Here is a 21,973-nt window from a genome sequence, read left to right on the forward strand (position 1 = left end):
GTTGGTTCCAAGTATTCAATTTCACTTTACTGTACCTATGAGACTATGGTGGCTGAAGCTGTCTGGAACGTGAGTCACCTCATTCTTCTGCTAGGGGTCCATATATATAAATGTCTCCCTGTGTACTTTGTGCTTTTATATATTTACTTCTGTGTACCTCTGTCTTTTTTCTTTTTCCTTAGGGATTTTTAGGAAAATGAATGTAACAAAGCATACTCTTAACAGCTGGAAATCTGTAGTATACCACTTTCTACTGAATGAGTTATTTTTAGATGCCAGTACTTGGTTACATTTTTTTGACTCATCTTGCCCACATGAGTGGCAAAAAATTAAAGATGTGTCTCTGTTAGTTACAGGATGAAGAACGCAGACGGCAGCAGCAGTTGGAAGAAATGAGGAAACGAGAAGCAGAAGACAGGGCCAGGCAGGAAGAAGAGCGACGACAGCAAGAGGAGGAGCGGACCAGGAGAGAGGCTGAAGAAAAGGTTGTGGTATTCCAAGTGCTGCAGGGATTCTTGCAGGCCTTTTCTCTTCCTAGCCAGGGACAGCTCAGTGTTGGGTCAGCAGGGGTTAAACACAGTAGCCCAGTGACCCAAGGCTTCCTTTTTTCCAGTATAAACCAAGAAGTAATTAAATTAATAGCCCGTTCCTGCTGGCTGGAGTTGACTGGTATTGCGGTAGTAGGCTTATCGTCCGAAGGTTTTTAGCAGTGGCAAGGACTTGCCTTCATAGCCTTTCTGAAAGTTATGGAAGAAGTCAGTTCCCTCCTGTTTTCCTGCAGTCCCCCAGCATGACTTGTGTACCTTCTTTAATATAAAGGATGAGTTAGAGGTATTGGGTTTTGCTATATCTCAGAGATGGCACTTAAATATTTTTTCAGTATTTTTAAAATACAAAGAGAAATATGAAATACAGTGGAGTGGTAATGAGTATTCCAAATTCCAAATTGGTTTTATGTTTGAACTATTGGAGGAAGAGAATTAATTTCTAGAAAGCAAATAAATAATTTCAGCAGATAAGTCACTGTGCAGTCAAACAGATTGTAAAAGTTCAGGATTGTCGGTTTCTTCGGAACATTATACATGAGAAGCTTTATTGATCAAAACTAGAAGACGAAGCAGTTCATTTGGCTTTTAGCGTGTTTAAGATCCTCTTGTTCCTATAGAATGAGCAGTTACTTCTCTTCAGATTGCCTGTTAGTAACACTGACTTCAGAAAGAAGAAAAAAAGCTATCTTGTAGTGTTGGTGGTCATCTTGGAAGATTGAGCAAATATATTTTAAAAAAACCCCAGTGACCAACCTTAGATGTATTAACTTTATTAATTTTTTTTGTTACTTTATTTTCATGCTTTGTTAAATTGTTTCTCATAAGCAGCATGGGTTGATGAGTAGAAGAGAGCTAAGCTTTGGTTGCAAATGTATGAGAAGTGAGGAAGGTGTATCTGGACTGAGAAAAGTATTTAAAAGTATACTGTAGGAAGCTTAAAAAAAAAAGGCAACCAAGAAAAAACAACCAAGGCTTTCTTAATTTCTGATGATAATGCAAGCAAATGACATTTGGATCACACACTTGTCAGTTTTCACTGACAGATCTTGTGTGAGATATTTGCACATTTACAAACTTGGAACTTGGTACCTACCATCAGTACAATGGTTTTAGAGAATAGTACAAGAGGATGAGTTTCATTCTTTATTCTACATGAACAAGACCAGATTTATGATCTTTTTCAGGATAACTGACTCAGTAGTGGACAGATAAGCAGCTAAGGTGGATTTCTTTAAACATGTGGATTAAAAATATGGTGGCTGTTCAAAATGTCATATATTCCCAGCAGAAGCTTACTATGCTTATACACAAGGGGTTTGGTAACATACAGTTCCCAAATACACATTTTCATTCGTTACCAAACTACTGAATAAACTCTTGTATTAATTTACCGTGTGTCTTAGACAAGAGCTGAATAAAGTTAAATGTTATTTAGTTAAAGAATAAACTTTTAAAGTCAAAAAATACATAAAAGATATTTCATGGCCTTCTAAATGGTCAGTAGCCTTTTATAAATATCATTAGCATAGTTTCTGTTACAAACTTTTTTTAAAATATTCATTTGATGTCTGTTTTGGAAAAGTTCTTTGTAATCTGATTTCTGCATGAAAGTAGTTTTCCTGGTACTTATACCAGAAGTGTTGTCAGGAGTCATCTATTCCAAGGCTCTGTTGATTAACTTACATTGTATAAGCATGAAGCAAAATTACAACGTTCCTTTTTTAAGATGGTAGTTAATTTTAGTTATTTTCCTCTCCCACAGATTCTTTACAGCTGTAGTAAATCTGCACCTTATTAACTGTAGTTACGTTTTGAGTAATAAATGCTGTAATTGCCCTTAGTTCACACAGGCAGTTGCCTTAGCGACCACAGGCATGAATGCCAGTTTTCTTCATAGTAGTAAATATTCTTTATACGAATCCATAGAGATGTCCTTCTTTGTTCACTGCCAGAAAAGGAGACAAAAAAAATTAAAATATTTACATTAGATGTTTGTAGCTCAGTGATGGAAAGCTTAAATCTCTCTTAGACTGAAATGTCTGACCAGTGTGTTTCTGTTTCCTCTGGGCTTACAGAGGCGACAGGAAGAGGAATATTACAGTCGCTTAGAGGCTGAAAGGCGCAGGCAGCATGATGAAGCTGAACGAAGATTGCTGGAACCTGATGAGCCTGGTCTGTACAGACCTCCACTTCCACGGGAATATGAACTCCCATCCCCAACCCCTTCATCTAACGCTCCTCCTCCCCCACCTCAGCGAAACACCTCTTACCTCAAAACACAGGTCCTCTCCCCTGACACGATTTATACTGCCAAGTTTGTTGCATACAATGATGATGATGAGGAGGAGGAGGATTCCAATCTAGCAGGTCAGGATAAGTACTCCAGCACAAGAAAATCTTATGGTGACTTTCCTCCTGCCACCCTTAAGCAACAGCAGCCCTCCCGCCAGCCTCGCCCAGTTTCAGATGGCATCTTTCTTTCCAACTCATTCCAGTCATCTCCAGTCAATGCCAACAGTACTACTGCCAAAAAAACCCAGCCCCCACCCCCATCAAACAAACCGAGTTTCATCCATTCCAGCAGCTCTAAAGGTAGACACAATGAAATCAATCGTCTCTACAGAACTATCCTTGTGTTTTCAACTCTGGTGCTCTAGATTGAATCGCTTATTTTGTGATTTCCCCTCCCCCCCACTTAATCACTGTTTTCACACTGGTGATCTAACTTAAATCCTGGTATTAATATGAATCCTCCAATTTTTAATTATTTTGATCTCTCAAATTTTCTTCCTCTTTACCCAAACTTTTCAAAAACAAAAATTCCATCTTTCGTACAATGAATCAGAAATTATTTTAACTGCTACTCAACCAATTCAAAGTACTGTTGGTCTTGGCTTTCACTCTGTATCTTTCAGTGATTTGTTTTGTATGAATGACCACTGTTTACTCAGGGCATCTGGAAGTGCACCTTTCTTGAACACAGGAAACCTCTCCTAATGGGTTCATGGACAGAGCTTATCCTCTGCTTCGTTGTTGGTACCAGGGTACTCTCTTTTAATCGTGTGTGCAAATGGCTTTAAAAATTACCTTTGTAGATGTAGTTCTGAAACGCACAAGCACCAAGAGACATAAAGGACATGCAGTTAGTTTCATGTATTAGGCACTATTCCTGTAGTTCTGTTTTTTTAAGTGCAGTTCCTTGCAGAGAGGCAAAGATCTAAGTTTCATCTTAGCACTTGTTGCTTTACTCCTTCTTCACCTCTGTGTTTGTCTCCTCATCTTGTTTCTTTTGTAACTCCAAGTGGCCAACCATAATGGAGTTTAATTTCAAGAAGAGCTCTAGTTGCTAGTAACTCAGCACCATATTTTATCTGCAGAGTACTAGTTTAGCTACACCGATGAAGTCAAAGCTAATCCAGTCCAAAGTTCCATGCTAATTTTTTTTAAACTGCTGCTGTATAGGAGGAATCTTAATATACTTAACTCTTTGAGTATATCTCACTCTAATAAACTTGCAGCTTATTGATACAATACTTTGACTTTAAACAGCAGCATCTGCTGGCAGCTTTTCCTACATTTATTTTCTTCTGTTGCCCTCGTTCATTCTTTTTACTTATGCTGGAAGTAAACAAGTGCCTGACAACCAACTCCAGCTGAGCAAGTCATTTTTCTAAAATGAAAAGAGTACCAAGTCACGTGAGATCGCAGGGGAAGATGTTTAGGCTGGCTTCTAGCAGAATGGATAACTTTTTTGCTGGATTCAAGTCTCAGTTACACAGGTGGAAGCCTACAATATGGTTATATCCCTCATCACTTTTTTGACTACCTGATGAATTAGGAAAATCACTTACTTGCTTTATTCAGAGGTGTGCCCTGGTCACAGGGAGAATATCAGCCTCCGAATTGCTTCCATCTCTCAGAAGCACTTCTAACCCAGCTGCAGTAGTATACGAATCTGATTTAGGGTATTTATGAAGCCACTGAGCTTCCTGTCTGCCTCATTTTCAGTTGAGGCTCAAGCCATCATTTTCCAGCAAGACATCCTTTCCTTTGCAGGGCAAATTGGCTTCTGCTACATTTGGACTGCTTCCAAAGGGAAATGTCGAAGGGAAGCTCTGAACAGTATTGTGTAGTTTTAGTATTGCTGAAGTGTCATTAGTTTAGCTCACTTAAAAGTACTGTCCCACTGATGTACTTGATGCTTAGTAGTTTCACTATTTGGAGTCAGTACAGCACCCAAGTTGTGTAAAAAAAAGTATCCACACTAATTCTCATTTAAAGGTAGAAAAAAAAGCCTCGTTATTTACCCTGGTGTTGCCTGTGAGATCACAAGATGTAGTAATGTCTATGGGTCTTGCAAGCCCATCTATCACTCCTGTCTGGCTCTGTCATAGGTTCCAAATCTTAAAGAAAGATGAGGGAAGGTTTTAGCTTTTCAGTGTGTTTTTGTTAGACTGGAGTATAAGCAGACACACTGGACACTACCTGCTATGTGCTACCATTATAATGCAAGTAGTTCCATTATACCTACCCTGCAGGTGAAGCCACTGAAAAACCCACAGCCAGTTTTGTATCAGAAGGACTCTAGCTATGGAACACTGGATATTGCAGAGAATTAGTGAGCTAAAATAAGATTAAAGACAGGGAATAGTGGAAAAAATTATCTTCAATCACTGTAACTATCTATGTTGTCAACTTGCTCTTAGGAATATTCTGAAATGGCGGGCTTCTGACATGAAACTTTGCTCCTGTATATCTGTACTGAATTTTTGTTCTTTCAAAGGACTTTCTTTTTTTTTTAGAAGTTCTTACTTGAAAATAATTATAGTAGAGTAAAATGTGCCTTCCATCACAACACATAGGCTTCCAAAGGGCCTTGCTTCCCTTCCTTATTTGGCACTTTGAAGACATGTAATGAATTAAGCAACCCTAGAACCATCAGTCACTAGTTGTCACCACCACTTTCCTTGCCTCCCATCATCCACAACCCAGAGTACCATTTCATATATAATTGCATTTCCCAGTGCTGCTCTCTGTTAATTTTAATTGAAAAATGAATCTCATGAAAGTGAAATGTTCAGTGGTATTGTGTGTGCACATTTGTTTTTCCTGGAAAACAATTGAAAGGACAATCCACAAAGATTTGGTTAGGGTTTTGGTAACAATTAAGGAATATTGTATACGATGCTTCGCCTTTAATAGCCTAATTCATAAACCATACAACTAATTCTGAATACTCTTATTTCATAATTTTTAAAATAGCCATGAGAACAGGTTAACTTCACCTGATTGCTCAAGCTTCTATGAAGACTGCCTGCGTAACGTACAAAGCCGTTTGCACAAAATGCAGAATTCACTGTGCAGTTTACCATCTCCCATCTTGCTGACTCTGTTACATTCCTGTCCTTTACAGCTCTTTCCTGTTCTGAGTGTTAACTCTAGTAAACCACGCTTCTGCAAATTTTGCTCTCTTGCCTTCTTCCACTGGGTTTCTTAAGACCATTGGGTCCCTTAACTAATCAAGGAAAAAGCCAACACTCAGATGAAAACTATTATCCTAATGCAAGTGAAACTCTGAACCACAGCATGTGGATCCAGACTTTCTAAAGCAGGGAAGGGTAGTACTTACATTGATTTAAGACTCATGTCTGAGAGCAAAAAAAAAATCTTCATATGCCTGACATACCTAGTGTGATTTGATCCGCTACAAATTTTTGGTGGAAAAAATTTAGCCTAGAAAACACTAACTAAATTTGCCTGTGTGTTCCACTACCATATGTCTCTTACTGAATATTTATGAGAAGTTGTATATACCAGTGGAAGAAGCAAACATTTCCTTTTGTACCAAAGAAGGCTCACAAGACATAACATGTAGAATATTGAGACCAGAACTATCTAAAGACAAATCTGAGTTGTGTGCTGACACTCATTTTTACTCTTTTCTTGACAGTTATTAAGAGAATATGGTCTTAAATATAAATTAAATAATTGAAATTTTTGATTGGAAATAAAAGGTTTTGTCTTGTGGCCTTTAGAAAGAATTAATAAAATGTATAAAACCTGTTGTGTTATATCAACCTAAAGGTGCAGTGCTGCAAGATAGTTGCTTGAAATTTAAGTGCAGGGGAGAGGGGGCATCTTCTGAGTAGTACAGTTCACTTAGACTAAACTGAAAATAAAATTCTGACTACTGAACTGCAAACATGATATATACTAATCTTTCAGCTTTTGAAAGAGAGCAGCTGCAGCTAACTTATTTCCTGTGGAGCTTGTCATAGGATAACGAAGTGTGTTGCTCTTTCCATCGATCTCCTTGAACAACTTCTAATGTCTGTCTTACAGATAAGCCATAATAAGATAAAGACCATGATTTGGTGTGTGCTGGATAATCTAAACAAAATGGGTTCTGACTTAAAATTAGGAATAAAAAAATTAAGCAGTTTTGAGGGGGATGGAATTTGGTAGTACTGGTTTTAAATATTCTAGAAGTCAGATTTATTTCTGATTCTATTTTGAGATTATTTCTGGAAAGAAGCACTGCACCTTTTGAAGAATGCAGTATAAAACTTTTGTGTTGTAACTGCAATCCTTCAACGTACTTTTTCTTTTGCATAAGGAATAAATTCATACACTGGATCTACAGGAGCAGCTGCTGGGGAAGGTTATCGGGATCCAAGAGACAAAAGATCTAAAAGGTGACATAGAGAACTCCATGAACTTGTATACACCTGACTTGGCTAAATTCTGCAGTATTTTCTGTTGCTGTTGTTGTATCTCCGTGGGCTAATCATTAGTTCTGCAGTTGGCTCTTTCATGGGTTACTATAAACCACAGCTAAGTTCTCCACAAGTCCCCAGGTGATCTGAAGCACTGCTGAACAGCAGCAAATTTTGACACTACAACTGACTAAACCAAATGATCTACGTAAGCTAACAGCAGCAACTGTTTTATGTGTATTTAGGACTCTGAACAGAACCTCTCAAGTGGGATTGTTACCAAACTTGTAATAAGTGTCAATAATGCAAGCTGTATATATGTCTCATACAAGCTTTACCATACAGCATACTGAAGACATGCTTTGTCTTCCAGTGCTTTTTCTTAGACCTATGCCACCATAGAAAAGCTTGCTAATTTAGCCAGAGCAGCAATGCTGTGCTAATATAGACAGAACCTTAGTTTATACCTGCCCTTCACTTTGAAAATTGGCAGGCATTTCCATTCATTTTAAGATGTAAGAAATGGTCACAAGCTATAAATTTGTCTTAAGTGATAGCACAATTAAAGGTATGTGTGGGGAACAAAACCTTGCAGAACACAGAGTGGAGAGACTTGCTGTAGTCAAAGAAGCTATCAGTCAATACATGTAATTAAGAATTATTATGTTTAAGGGTATTGGAGATCAGAATTTATAAAAGTATTTTTTTTTTTCCTTTCCAGTCAAGATGGAGATTTACCTGGAGCACCAGAAAACTTGACGTTCAGGGAACGCCAGCGACTTTTTTCACAGGGTCAGGATGTATCTAATAAAGTAAAAGCTTCTAGGAAACTAATGGAACTGGAAAATGAGTTGAACACAAAATAAGATTAAAGCACCTTATCAGATGTAACGGAAGATCTCCAAATTGAGGGATTGAGATGGGGGGCACACTACTAATGAACAGAAAATGAATGTTTTCTGAAAGGAGTGACTATGATTCCTCTATATCTAAGACTGTTAATTAAGATCTAGAGATGTTGCAATAGCAAGAAAACTGATTACTTTGCCAGGAGCTTGTGGTTTATACAATGAAAGCACTGTAAAATTTTAAAGATATGAATCACGTGAAGGTAACTTTTTCTTTTCTGTTTTGGGGGTTAAGTTCTTGTGCACCAGACCAAGTAGCACTTGTCAAGTTCTGTTTCCTGGTGTTTTACAGACACACTTTTGTTTTAGCTGCTGAGCAGAGAGAGTGAGAATAGCTTGAACTGCCTAAACTAAGCTGTGCACTAGAAAATTAGTATTTTAGGTTGTTTGATAAGAAGCCAATATTTGGGCCACCTTAAATTTGAGACTTCATATGCAAGTTTGACATACTGTATGGTGTTTATAGAATGATCATATCAATACAGATCTTACCATTACTTAGTACTGGAATAACACACATTCTGTAGGTAGAACCTTGGAATAAAAACATTTCTAGTCCTACATATTTGTTGGGTCTAAAATGGTTGCCTATGAGTTTATCTGTAGTTATGGAAAAGTCTGTATATTGATGCATCCTCACTATATGTGCTTCAGACTTTCAAAAATGGGAAGATAAAAACCTTTGGTTAACTGTTTCATTAAAAATTACATAAGCAATAGATAGTAGCCTACACTAGTGGCCCTCCATCAGCTAGGACCAAAATGTTGGTAAGATGTTAAAGGTGAGGAGTAATGATTCCAGTTTCAAGGTGAGCAGAACGGATACATATGTTTTCTGACAAAGGCAGATTTAGAAGTTATTGGGTAATTAGGCATGGAACCGTATTGATAAGTCTGTTACCAGTTCAGCAATAGATTTTTTGTTCTATGGAGATGTGAACTGGCATATTAGAGAAAAAGACTGAAGTATGAAGCATCAAATAGAATACTGCAGTTTGGGAGTGGGAATGTTAGTAAGGTCATTAACAGAGCTGGTGTGCTGGCAAGGAACCATCACTGCTTATGCTGAGGAAGCAGTGCTAGTGAGCTCTTCTTCAGTCTAGCTGGCTTTACTGACATCCTGTTACTGTTGTACTGAAAACATTTTTGGCAGTTCAAGCTATTTTTTCACACTGTAATAGCCTTATTTAATTTTAAATTGTTAATCTTTTTCCTCCCACTATTTCTTCAGCTATGCTTATGTGGCTGATGATGTTGGGAATAAGGACCTCATCGAAGTTTTTCTCATTGTGTGATGTTAAGACAATATATATTGTGATTCCAAATAAATTTTCTATTTGACAAAGCCCTTTACTGGCTTTAGATGATTTTTTTTCCTGTATCATATTGTTCTCTTATAAATATATATTTAGGGAATTGTGCACACTTCCAGATACAAAGGGGTAGACTTTCACTGCCTTAGGAAAGAAATCACTTTTAATAAGAGTTGTATGATAAATAAATGCAAGTTAATGAAAATTGGAGTGTAAATATTTTTTACGTATTTCAGGTTTCTTATTTGAAAGTGTGCTTTTACCGTTTCACCTGTTAAATATGAAGTAGAAGATTAAACTGGTTCAAAGTGTTAATGAAGGATCTGCATGCTTGCTATGTCTGTTCATCAGGAAAAGCAAGCCTCTCCCAATTTATCTTGAGAACACTAGCAGCCTTACAGTGACAAGCTTTCCTTAAGGAAAAAAACTTATGCTGTTGCTGAATTACTGTTGCTGCTGGATTCCGAAAAAGGCTTAGCAAAAAAAATACCTATAACCTTCAGTTGAGTGGATTTGGCCGCTATTGGGCATTCGGGTCAAGTGTGAATATGTGTAAAAGTGCTTTTCATATTTGTCTGTGCATTATTATGAAAAACATCAAAACTGCTGTAGTTTCCCATTTCTACTGTATTTCACTTGCAACCTATTTTTAATAAAGTTTGTATTGTATTTAACTTTGCATTAAATGTTTTTTCTACTGTTTGTTATTTAATTCTGCGTTCCTAACAACATTATCCTAAAACAAAGGGGCTATTTGTATGTTTTGCCTTACCTGTCCCCTTAAAATAAATTTACAAGCAAAGTTGGTGTGTCTCATAGTAAGTAGATGAAAACCGCAAATTAATTTTACATGGAGAATCAATGAAGGAGGCTGATCTTCATGGATCAGAAAGGAGAATTTCTTGGCCTAGTGTTGTTTGATGCTGTGGCACTGACTTAAAAGAAGTGATTTCTACAGCTTAACCAACAACGTCTGAAGTAGTAAATACCAGTGGGGCTCATTTTTGCAGGCTAGTCGTACTGTATTTGTATACTGACGTTGTTTTTCTAACAACAAAGAGGAACCTGGAACATGGCTTCTTTTGAAAAAGCAAATAGTATTACATGCAGTCTCCACTGTGATTGTTGTGGTTAATGGGAGTGAGCAGTTTAAGCACTGCCTGGGGAGGGAGCCAGGCTTCAGTGAAGTGCTGTACATGCCTTCTGCTGTAGATGTATGTCCACTGGATTGAGAGCCACCTATGCCTCCTCCCAGGTGAGTACCTTAATCTCTTGAGTTGTGGGGTCTAACATTCTTGAATTTTCAAAATCACTATTGAGGACAATCTGGATTTTAGTTTGAGATACAGTAGAAAGACAGGGAAGGAGACAAAAAAACTTCACAAAGCTGGAAGTGTTGTTTAGTATGTTGCAAGTATGATTGCCAGGACCTCAAGTCATGGCTGAAGGCAATCTTTTATCCATGTTTTGAGTCTGTAGCTTTTGACTGTAAGAGTAGCCTAAGGAAAAAGAACTTACTTGAATGTAGGATGTCTAGCCTAGAAGAAAAAGGAAACGATGCATTGCTCTTCTGTATGGGAGTCCCTCAGTCTAAGCAAGAACAAAGAACCTGGTACAAGCAAAAAGTGGTGTATTTGGTGAGACTATAGTTATTGCAGCTATGAACTGTGTCACAGAAACGTTGATTTCCAGACCAAAATAGTCCAGGGGCTGCAGGGGAAGAACTGTGTGTGACGTGCAGCAGTGGTAATGCATTATCAGTGGGGAAAAAGTTTTGGGCTGTGCCTTGCCCAATTCAGGTCGAGTTTGCTCAGCGAGCACACTGGTGTGATGACACTGGACAGTGCAGAACAACATCTGCTTTGCATTAGGAACATGAGTTGTCAGCCTTGCCACTGGCTGCCGCATGAGAGGAGCCCCGAAGAAAAGATACAAGGACTCCCTGAAACAACATCTCAGCCTTGGCCATATTGATCACCATAACTGGTCCACTCTGGCCTCAAATCGGGAGGCCTGGAGACACACCATCTATAACGCAGCTGTCTCCTTCGAGAACACACGCAGGATCACCCTCGAGGAAAAAAGGCAACGCAGAAAGAACCGTGTATTGCAGAATACACCATCTAAAGAGTCTTTCTGCTGTGCCTTTTGCAATCGGATTTGTCTGTCACGTATTGGCCTCATAAGCCACCAGCGTGCCTGCAGCAAATGTGGATAGAGCCTTCCCAAATCTTCGTTCGCGAAGCCTAGCCATGATGATGTCAGCCTTGGCAGCATAGCTCTTGGTTTTTTAATTGATGATGGCCCTTACAGTGATAACTGTGTAAGATTGTTCTTTACCTCCTAATTCAATTAGATAACAGAAGTAATCAAAAACTACAGTGGTAAAAAATGAGCTTCATTAAAAATAGTCTTAAAACACACATAGTAATTGTGATGATAAGAATGGAAAAACATTGGCTTTTCCTTCCTGTGTTTTCAACTGATGCTGCAGCATTTCCAGAAGATGGTTGGATTTCACGTTTGTTTCTTGCCTAGGTCTCACTGACAGACTTATGTTCCTTGCCCATCAAGCAACTTCTCCTAAAATCTGGAAATAGAAGGAAAATCCCTAAAAATAATTGCTGCTGTTATGATGAGTCACAGATCATACTGTGATTTTATTTTTATTTTTTTTATACAGATGGAACAGTTTTCAGTACTATCCAACCTTCCAGAGGTGCATAGAGAAATGACTAAATAAGAGTAGTCTATGGATGCTCAGTTTTAGGTTACTAGTTCAGAGTGATAATAAATTAAGTCTTGTCTGTTACAACCTACAGAAACAAGATCCTTAATCTCATTAATAGTGAATGAAACCTGCAATAGGGAAGAGATTAACCGTTACACTTCTGAGATGAAGCTGAGTTTTGTTGGAAAATAACATTGTTCTGACTTGATTGCTGCTGCAGGATGATAAGCATTACATATAAAAATCACAGCTCTCTGTCAAGAATTGTGAGTCACCCCCCCCCCAAGATACTAAATTATTTTCCCCAAAATAGCTGATGTTGATAAAATCCTGTCTGCCTTACTTAGTGCCAACATCTTGTAACATCCACAGCACTGCAGCACTTTTGAACTCTTTTTTAGCCTTTATCCATTTGTTAGTTCTCATTTTTCCACCAACGCAGAACTAGTTGCAAGGACAAACTACTGAGTTACGCTTTTGCATCCCAAACCCAACTGCAACCAGCCAGCTGGGTCTTTTTTTAAACTGAGGCTACAGGTCATAGCAACTTGTTGAAGGTGCAGCATCACAGAAGACAGTGGATGGAGATGCACAGGGGTGTTTGGTTTGGTCTGTGATAGATGGCTTGCATCTGGGTTCTGCTGTAAAGGGTTGCTATCCCTTTGTGCCAAACATGGAGAGATTCGCTGCTGTGTCTTTGGATTTTCTGCTGCCTGTATGAGAGCACATTTGCCATGTTCAGTAGACAGTAACTTGAGACCTCTATTTTGCAGAACTGGATTCTTCTGTAATTATCATGTTGGTTTTGGTTTAAACCCCCCCAAGCAACTGTAGTGCAAAAATAGTGCTATTTCCCACTTCCAAGAAGCTGACATGTTTGTCTCTGGCATACTCTCATATTTTACAGTCAAATGGTATTATGACTGCTTTCAAGATCATGTTAATCTTTCAGTGCAATACAGCAGAGCACTAAGGAATATTACTACTGTATGTCATGTATTCACCTCACCATGTTAGACCTCCAGCCACAGCCTGGATGAATAGCTCCTGTGTTGGGCAGCCTCTCAGGACTCCCACACCAGCTGAACCCACAGGCTTTGTCCTTGTCCTAAGTCCAGCCCTAACACTGGCTGTGTTCACAGTTAATAAACAGACCTCTGTGGTGCATCATCCCACCAAGTGTCAAAGCAAGGTCAGCTACAGCTGCTCGCCCAGCGCTGGGTCTAACTGGGGTTTGAGTAGCTCTAAGGGTGGAGACTCCATAACCTCTTTGGCCAGCCTGTGCTAGTGTTTGACCACCCTCACGCTACCCTTACACTCCTGTCCTGTGGTGCAGTGGTGTTCATGCTCTCCCATCAGGTTTCTATACGTATTGACTGGATCCTCTTCAGTTTTCCCATCCTCCAGGCTGCACAATCCCCAGCACGCTCCGTGTAACAGATGTTCATATCCCTTAATCTTCTTTGTGGCCTTTGCAGCCTTAGCCCATAGCACACAGCACCAACTGCTCACGGGGAGAAATCCTGTAGCCAGTATCAGAGCTCTCAGCTCTGTCCTCCTCCTTCTCGCCCTTTTTGATGGTGTGAGGTTTGCACCCCTGGGCCCAGGAACCGGGGAGCCTCACACCAGCCTTGGGAGCACCAGGCTTCCCTTCTGTTTCTGCGCTCCCTGCCCTAATTCTCTGCCTTGGCCTCAGAGGTCCCTTATCCCAAGAGCTGGTGCAGGTGGTGGGATCCCCCCAGCCTCTCTGGATGATGGATATGGATCTCTGAGGTCACTCATTCCAAGTGACACAGCAGGAAGGCAGAAGTATCCCCCCCAGCCTCTGGGGATAATGGATATGGACCTCTGATGTCACTTATCCCATGGGTCGCTGTAGGGGACTGCCCAGGGACAGCAGCCCGCTCCCGTTTAGCCAGGCCTGGTGCGAGGATAGCGCCACCCCCGCCCTGCTGGGGGCGCCCTGCCTCACGGGCGCCCGGCGCTGCCCCGCCCCGTCCCCTCCCTGCTCGAGGATTGGTGGAATGCCCTGCCACTCACGGACGGGGAGGTGCTGAGGACGGTGCTGACGCTCGTCCAGCCAATAGCAGCGCGGGAAGGGGGCGGGCCCGTCACCATGGCAGCCGCCTGGCCGCCGCGGCCGCGTCCCGGGTTAAATCCCCGCTGGAGCCGGAGCCGGGGAAGCTCCTGCTCCGCCTGGGCGCGGGAGCGGGGAGGACGATGCGGCCGCGGCGTGGGCTCGACCCGGGCTCCGTGTGGGCGCAGCGCCTGCGGCAGCTGGAGCAGCAGTTGCGCGTGAGGAGCGAGGGCGGGGCTGGGGCGTTGGGGGGCGGGGCCTGCAGTCCCGCACGTGCCGCGGGGTCCCGGTCGGCGCTCCCCGATGCTGCCCATTCCCGGTAAAAGTGGGCTCCAGGCGAGGAGCCTGAGTCCGGCAGCGTGGGGGGGGGCTTGTCGGGCCGCCTGGTATGGGGGAGAGGCTGCTCCTGCTGGGGCTGGGATAGAAACGGGGTGCCAGAGCAGTGAGCGGCTCTCCCACCTTCCCTCAAGCCCAGCGCTTGTGGGAGATGGCACCTGTGCTCAGGAATAGTTCGGCCGCCACACCATGGAAGGCCTCTGACAGTGGTGCCTTGGAAATGGAAACTTACATGGTTATGTGTAAATAAATAAAATTGCGCTTCTCTGAGAACCGGTGGTTCCATAAAGCGAGGGGGGTTTAAATTGTGTACCTGTTCGTTCCCACATAAGCAGGCAAAATGACAGAAAGGATAGAAATAAAGGACTATTTACCCTGATTTTTACAAGCTTGTATAAAAATATTATTGTGATTAGGAGATTGGGAGTAGGTAGTCCTTTGATCCCAGAAGTTTGAGAAGCAGTGGAATGTAATAATGAAAGCTATCATAATGAAATAATGTTAATCAGAGTGAATGAGTCTGATTACCATTTTATGATCATCTCAATTAAATAAGTGATTCATTCTTACTATTGTGGGGTTTTGGGTGTGTTTTCTTCCTTAGGCCAAAGAAGAAAGAATAGTTGTCCTGGAAACTGAAAATGCTGCTCTTCATCTAAAACTTGCAGAGGTGACTATTAGTTATTTTTTTTCAAAAAGAGTTCTTAGGAAATTAAAAAAAAAAAAAAAAAAGACCCTGAAATCTGCCTTCCCATTTTTGGATTTTGCACTTTTTACCAGTTGGGGAAATCTATGAAGGGATTAAGGCTCAGCATTTATTTTCTTTTCAAAATCGTGGTACGAGACTGTTTAAGTAACTAGAAGTTGTCTTAAAGTTAAATATTTGCTATTGTTTTGAATGTATAAAACTGAACTGAAGGAATGACTCTGCAAGCGTTTAATATGGAATATTGCTTTCTTCTTGCAGGGAATGTGTTTGTCTAAAACACAGTAGTAGATTTTTCAGGAACACTTTTTAGATGCAATTAGGATGATGCTTTGAAGAGGACTGTTCATAGAGTGCAGGAAAGACATTTCATTATGAGTAGACTTACCAGAGATGCCAGGTTGCGTGTCTTCACAGCACTAATGTTACACTTGTCTGGAAAAGATGAAGGTAGTGTTGCTCATGTACCGAGTCACAGAGCACACAGCAACGACTGGATGCCCTCATTTCCTTATATCCTTCTACAGAAGCTTAGGTTGTTTACCTAGACCATTATTGAAATAAGGAGCTGCCTGTGATGATGCTTGGGGCCTTCAAGGGTAGGATTTCAGAGATGTAAAGAATCTATGCTGCTAGAGCAGAGCCAGCTGCGAGTATTAGTGGTGATACAGACTGTTGGCCAAGAGTTTCTAATCTGGGCTGAAACATTAACTGGTTTTGTGACCTCAGGAAAGCCATTTACCCTCCCTGTGGGTTTGTTAACACCCATGGATAAAAGTGGGTTTAACATTTTTCAGAGTCTGACTGGAAGCAGATGGTACAGCTGAAATGAAATTTGCTAGGTATACAGAAGAACACTGTAATTTATTCTGAGAAAATGTTTTTATTGTTTTTGTTCTGCTTTCTAATATTCACTGAAAGCCTTAAGTATTTTAGCTGATTGTTTTTTACCATCACAAACACAAGAAATAAATTATTCTAGTCAGTAAGGTACTTCAGATGTAGGAAGAAGTTGTCTGTGTATTAGATAATGAAGCCTTCTTTTTCAAATAGAGCACTGCTTCATTTTACTGAAAAATGTGGTAAAGGTATGAACACCTACAGACACATGAGGACCAGTCAGAAACAATATCAAATGATTTCTGGAAATACTTTGCAATTAACCTTGCGGTAATGTTTCTATGCAGGCAGTTATTTAAAAATACTTGAGAGTCACTTCTTCCTGGTTAATTTGCCCCAGCAATCTGAAAACGTGAGCTAAACTGACATCTATGAAATAGTTTTACCCTAATTGAAGACTGTGTAAAACAATACTAATTGAAATGAGTATTATTTAAGGTTGTGCAATGTTGCACAATATCTCCCAGTATTTCACCAGCTATGCTGGTGAGAAAAGTTACTGCCCTTGGCTGTCAGTCCGTGACCCTTCAGATCTGCTGGTGGTGGAGCTGCCCAAGTGATTGAGCTGTAACAAGTTCAGTCACAGTGACCAGGGTTAAGAGAGGTCTCATTCTTAACTTGTAAAAGCTGATTGGATTCGTTTTGGATGAAGTGAGTTAGGGATCCTTGGAGACAAACTTATGAGGATTGCCATAAATTAGGATTTGCAGTGTAGATGTTTGTCTGTAGGCTGCATCAGTTATCTCTTGCTATAGACCTTCCCTTATATCCTTGAGACAGTGATGAATTACAGCACTTCCACTTTGTTCTGCAGTATATTTTTATCCTAGCAGCATATTGTAAGAGTTGTTACTGAACATAGGAAATCAGATTCTTTCTTGGTAGGCTTCCTTTTGTCTATTTGGAAATGTGTTTATCTACCTGCGTGCCCCTTGCTTTTGTTAGCTGTCCTTGAGGTCCTGATCCTGCAGCCTTCCTTACATAAAGCCAAGTCTGCTAGAACGGATCCAATTGCAAAACAGAGATTTCACTTTGGAGAACACTATTATGTAGTTCAGTTTCACTTCTGTTTATAATAAAGCTGACTATAAAAAGTTTTACAGTCAATTTTTTGCTTCTGTGCATGAGCACAGATTTGCAGGTTCTGGCCTGTGAACAGCTCTGATGAATGCTAAAACTATTTTAATGGAGAAAACTTCTAAACCAAGGCAACATTTGCAATAAAGATAAACTTGATAGCGGAAGCAATGAGAGGGTGACTGCAATGACCAGCAGTCGACCATTCTGCTTTTATTGTTAGTGTTAGGAAATATGGAGGGTCAAGGGGAATCTGTGCAGATGGTGCAGATTAGATGTTAAAAGTAGGTTTTAACTATCTTAAGCTTATTTAGTAATGATGCTTGAGTACTGCAATTGCTTATATATGTGCTTAACTTTTCACGTGTGATTAGAGATACTAATTCTGGTGTGCTACTTGGGTCCATTTTTGTCAAACTATTTGTAAATATTGCATCTGAGTAACATGAGTCTTGAAAATCCTCAGAATAAAAGAATGTATAAACACTGTATAGAATTAGTCTCAATTTCTGGGAGCTTAAAGCCTGTAACAAAAAGAAAATTATAATTTTTTTTAAATAATCTCTTCCTGCTATTTCTTTTCCATTTAAGAACTTCTTATATTAGTGCTAAGGTGCTGCATAGTTGTGCAGAGTCTCCACTTGCATTTGTAAATGGAAGATGCATGCTTTGTGAAGGTGAAAAAGCCATGTGGAAACATCGGTTTAGATAAGCGAAGTACTTTTTTTGAAAATATAATCTTTTTTTGTCCTTACAGCACCAAAACACTGTATTGTTGTTTTTGCCGATATCATCTGTAGTTAAACTGCAATTAAATGTTTAATTTTTACCTGGAATTAAATGAAAACCCATTATGTGAGTAGGTTTAGCTCTTTCATATCTTCTGTTGTACTCTTCTATGCTTTGCTAATTTGAATAATGGGAAACTGCAGCTGCAGAATGTATGGTGTGAATAAAGTAGGAAATAAGTCCACGCAAGAGACAAGTGCATTTCAAAAATAAAGGAAGAGGCAATTAGTACTGGGGAAAGTGGGTGAAGAAGTTGCAGCTCATTTTAAGTACCAGCACTGTCAGTAAATGACAATTGCTTTGGTTGCTTTGATCTCTGAAGACCCAGCACAGGGCTTTATTGGCACAGTTTTGCACCATTACAGCCCTACAGAGTGTAATGGAGTCGGTGTTGTCAGGCGGCTGGAGCAATGGACACTAAGTTGGGGGCTGTGTATTAACAGCTCCTTCAGGACTTCAGCAGTTAACACGTGTACGTGTGTCTTTGTTCTGTTTCATGTCCTTCCAGAGTGCTTTCTGAGTTAAATCTAGTTTCCAGGAGACAGTTAATAATCCACCTATGTACCTAGCCCTTTTCCCTAAGTGAAGATACAGTTTTAACCCTTTAGATCCACCTCAAGCATACGTAAGAGGGTTTAGGTACAGCAAAGGCATTTTAGAAGTCTGGTGCTCAGGTTTACCACACTAAGAAAGCAGAACTGTGTGATGTTAGCCAGCTACCATGAGGTGATTCTTCATGTGATTTAGAAAAATGTAAAAGCAAAGAAGTTATGTCTTTGTTCATGAAGCCCAGCCATGATGATGATGATGTATTGACAATATCCCATGTAATCAGATAGTTGAGTTACAAGTGTTTACAGAGACAAAGGGGACAGAATGCAACAGGAAACATGAGTGTTTTAAGGTGATTTTTTGGTGATTTTTTTTTTTAAATAGTATCAAGGGTTGGCCGGAAGAAGCACTAATGAAGTATTGCAGCTCTACGCTGCTCGTGGCGGGCAGCAGAAATTGCAGAGGAGTTCTCTTGTAACCCAGCTGCACAGAGCAATAAAGGTAAAGACATTTAGTAATAACGTAGGCATAATCTATGCCCTAAACATTTACATGCTTATCAAATACAGTAAAACACAAAAAATGGTTAGATATGAACCTGATCTGTGGCTTTACTCTATTCACAGCAGAGCTTGCAGTGAGGTGTAGCCGTTGTTCAGTGGTTTTGCTGCAATAGGCTGCAAAGTCACCTGAGAGACTGCTAAAAGTGGCTGCTCCTGAGCTCCAGGCTGCTGTCAATACCCAAGCTAGATATTTTTGTAATCAAAGCATTTCAATTCCTAATTTGATTATCATGTTGACATCCCCTAAAAACAATAATTGTGATATATTTTAACCAGATAGGCTGATCCTTTAAAAACACATTGGAGGGTTCCATTGATTACTAAGAGTTCTGATCTAGCAGAATTCACAAGAGGTCTCACAAGAGACACTCTGCCACAAGAGTTTGCTGTATGCTTACTCAGGTTTTCTTAATTTTGCATCAGAGAGGCTGAAACTGTTCTCCCAATGCCAGTGCTGTAATATTTTCCTTTATTGAAGTACTTATTCATTATGTTACTGCATAGGGTAGTGAGTTCCTTTTAGAGACACAAACAAATGTCAGCTTTTCTCAGGGCAGCACTGACTGGCTGCATAAAATGACTGAAAAGTATCTCATGAAAAAATCTGATTCTTAACAGGCAGAAGGATGCAGCTTAATTGTATCATAGTTGGGTTAGGTGATCATTGTAGGTCCCTTCCAACTGAACTATTCTGTTCTGTTCTAAATACAGTGATTCTGCTCAGTAAATTTTGTGATGTTATTTTACATTTTAGGTTAGTTAGAACTGCCTGTGATGCAATACCAATGGATTGCGATGGTTTACTATTAGACATCAGTGAATGCTAGGAGAGAGCAAAGCTCTCCAGATAAAAGTCTAGATGAATGTTAATCCTATACCTGTAATAACAAAAAAATACTTATTCCCAGTTACATTCTGTGGCATTTGAGAGTAAGAAATACAGTGATTTTGTCCCTTAAGATTGCCTTTTTATCATTGAAACTAGTTGATTAATTCGAGGTCAGTATTTTATTGGAAAAATAAAATGTCACAGAATATGTGATACTTTGTACCAGGCTGACTAATGAAAGATCACAGTGCTTCTGTTGGATAAGGTATTGTTAAGTTCATCTTACAAATGGTTTTACATGTTAGTTTCAAGACTTAGATGTCAAGAAGTCTTCTAATCCTAAAATCAGGTCAATTTGTTTTTATTTATTTGGACTTGTAAGTGAATATAAGCCCATCTTATAAGCATTTAAAAGTCTTATAATGTGTCTTATGCTGAGTTATGTCCATAGTACAAATAATTTTCTGAACAATAAAAGTTTCTGATCTTTTCAAAATACACCTATTCTCATAAGAAGGCAAAGAATTAGCTTACTTAAGAAATTACTTAGACTGAATCTTAGCAAGTATCTCCTCATCAAAGTGTGGAAAATGAATGCAGGAAGGGATATACAGATCACAACTTTTCATTGGTAATTCTGAATACGTCCTATAAGTGAATAGAACACACACACACTCACACACACTTATTTTTGTCTGATGAAATAAGAAAGATATTTGGTATACACCTGAAACTGAGTAACAGTCAGAATATGCAGGATAAGATCCATATAGTCTTGCTGAAATTTTTTAGGAAATTACATTGCTAAATGTCTTGCAGGATCCTTCTCTAAACATGCTGAAAGACATACTCCTGAAGACTTCCTTTCATCAAGTAGAGGGTTCTTCCTGCCTGTGATATCTCACCCTAATTATTTGTGTTGTTATATTGATTCTTCTTAACTGCTGTTTTTGTGTCTTTATAACATATTTTTCTTCTTGCTGAGAAGAGGCTTAAGCAAGACCTGAAGAGCCTCCATTCATTTGCTCTTGAGCTTTCAAAAGAGTTTCGGCGTCAAAGCAAGACTTGTCTTTACCAAGTTTTGGCAGCAGTCCAAGGGGTACAGCTGCAAAATGAAGCAATGCAAAGTAAGGCTCATTGCACTTACATTTTGAACATGTAACACCAACAATATAATTGCTAAATGTTACTAACATTAAAAGGTTGAGTTTGATCTTTTGAAATGTGTCACTGAAATTGTAGCACTTGTTTCTTGTTTGACATTAGATTGTCAAGGAGTTCTGATGAGTTAGAAGGAGTGCAAATACTCTGCAGAGATTTAGCTTTTTTTAGGATTGCAGCTGCTATTAGACTGTTGCTGAGTTGGCTCAGCTGTAACATTTTTAAACTGCAGTTCTTAAGGTGTGATATCTCGACTATTTTAGAATAGCCAAATAAAGAATGTGTTGCTTTATAAAGCTGAAATTTGTCTCCTTTTGACTGTATCAGAAGAGGACTTAGGTGAATTCAGAGATTTCTGAAAACACTGCCTGAAATTAGGATAGACTGGATTTTTAATATTTCTGTGTATTTACAGAAAAAAAAAAATTACTTCCAAATCAAAACCCAGTTCCACTTGCTAGACTGTAGATAATAACACCACATGGACTACTGTTTCGGAATTCAGGTGCTTCTTTGTTCTTGGAGGAGACACAACAGGCACTGGTGCTCTCTGCCCTCCTCGCTGAGGGCTACATGCATTGGTCTGACACCTGGATTTCATGATATGGATCTCTGCACTTGCTTTCAGTATCCTTGATTCTGGTGGAGCTCTTACCGGGCTGAGAAGCACATGACACATACAGAGCTTATATTGAAGCTTAGCAGCCTGATGAACTAAGAACAAATAAACAATATAATCAGAGACCCTGTGCGATACTCTGATATCC

General features: G+C 39.7%; 2 protein-coding genes and 1 long non-coding RNA gene across 25 annotated transcripts in view; 2 read left to right on the plus strand and 1 right to left on the minus strand.

The window, feature by feature from the left end:
- Nucleotides 1–10,159, plus strand: part of AFDN (afadin, adherens junction formation factor) — a 124,162-nt gene extending 114,003 nt beyond the window's left edge. For 8 of the 22 annotated variants that reach the window (XM_027712065.2, XM_039379491.1, XM_027712066.2 and 5 more), the window contains 4 exons: nucleotides 351–485; nucleotides 2,624–2,915; nucleotides 7,165–7,243; nucleotides 7,986–10,159. In XM_027712065.2, coding sequence (XP_027567866.1) covers nucleotides 351–485; nucleotides 2,624–2,915; nucleotides 7,165–7,243; nucleotides 7,986–8,130 — 651 coding nt within the window. In that variant the 3' untranslated portion in view covers nucleotides 8,131–10,159. Of the gene's footprint in view, nucleotides 1–350; nucleotides 486–2,623; nucleotides 3,141–7,164; nucleotides 7,244–7,985 lie in introns of those variants that run through there. The other 14 variants (XM_027712055.2, XM_027712059.2, XM_027712062.2 and 11 more) reach the window with 4 other exon arrangements.
- A 1,703-nt stretch (nucleotides 10,160–11,862) lies between these two features.
- LOC113983181 lies at nucleotides 11,863–14,156 on the minus strand. Its single transcript, XR_003539018.2, has 2 exons — nucleotides 14,063–14,156; nucleotides 11,863–12,075 (listed from the first exon to the last, which is right to left on the minus strand). It is a non-coding gene; the product is annotated as an uncharacterized LOC113983181 (long non-coding RNA).
- A 193-nt stretch (nucleotides 14,157–14,349) lies between these two features.
- Nucleotides 14,350–21,973, plus strand: part of KIF25 (kinesin family member 25) — a 40,914-nt gene continuing 33,290 nt past the window's right edge. Inside the window, exons 1-4 of one of the 2 annotated variants that reach the window (XM_027712076.2) lie at nucleotides 14,350–14,511; nucleotides 15,234–15,299; nucleotides 19,038–19,154; nucleotides 21,034–21,172. In XM_027712076.2, the coding sequence (XP_027567877.2) occupies nucleotides 14,437–14,511; nucleotides 15,234–15,299; nucleotides 19,038–19,154; nucleotides 21,034–21,172 (397 nt within the window). In that variant the 5' untranslated portion in view covers nucleotides 14,350–14,436. The remainder of the gene's footprint in view (nucleotides 14,512–15,233; nucleotides 15,300–19,037; nucleotides 19,155–21,033; nucleotides 21,173–21,973) is intronic. The other variant, XM_039379497.1, reaches the window with a different exon arrangement.

Source organism: Pipra filicauda, unplaced genomic scaffold (assembly GCF_003945595.2).
Source record: "Pipra filicauda isolate LSUMZ 115617 unplaced genomic scaffold, ASM394559v2 scaffold16_size7369187_pilon, whole genome shotgun sequence".
NCBI lineage: Eukaryota > Metazoa > Chordata > Aves > Passeriformes > Pipridae > Pipra > Pipra filicauda.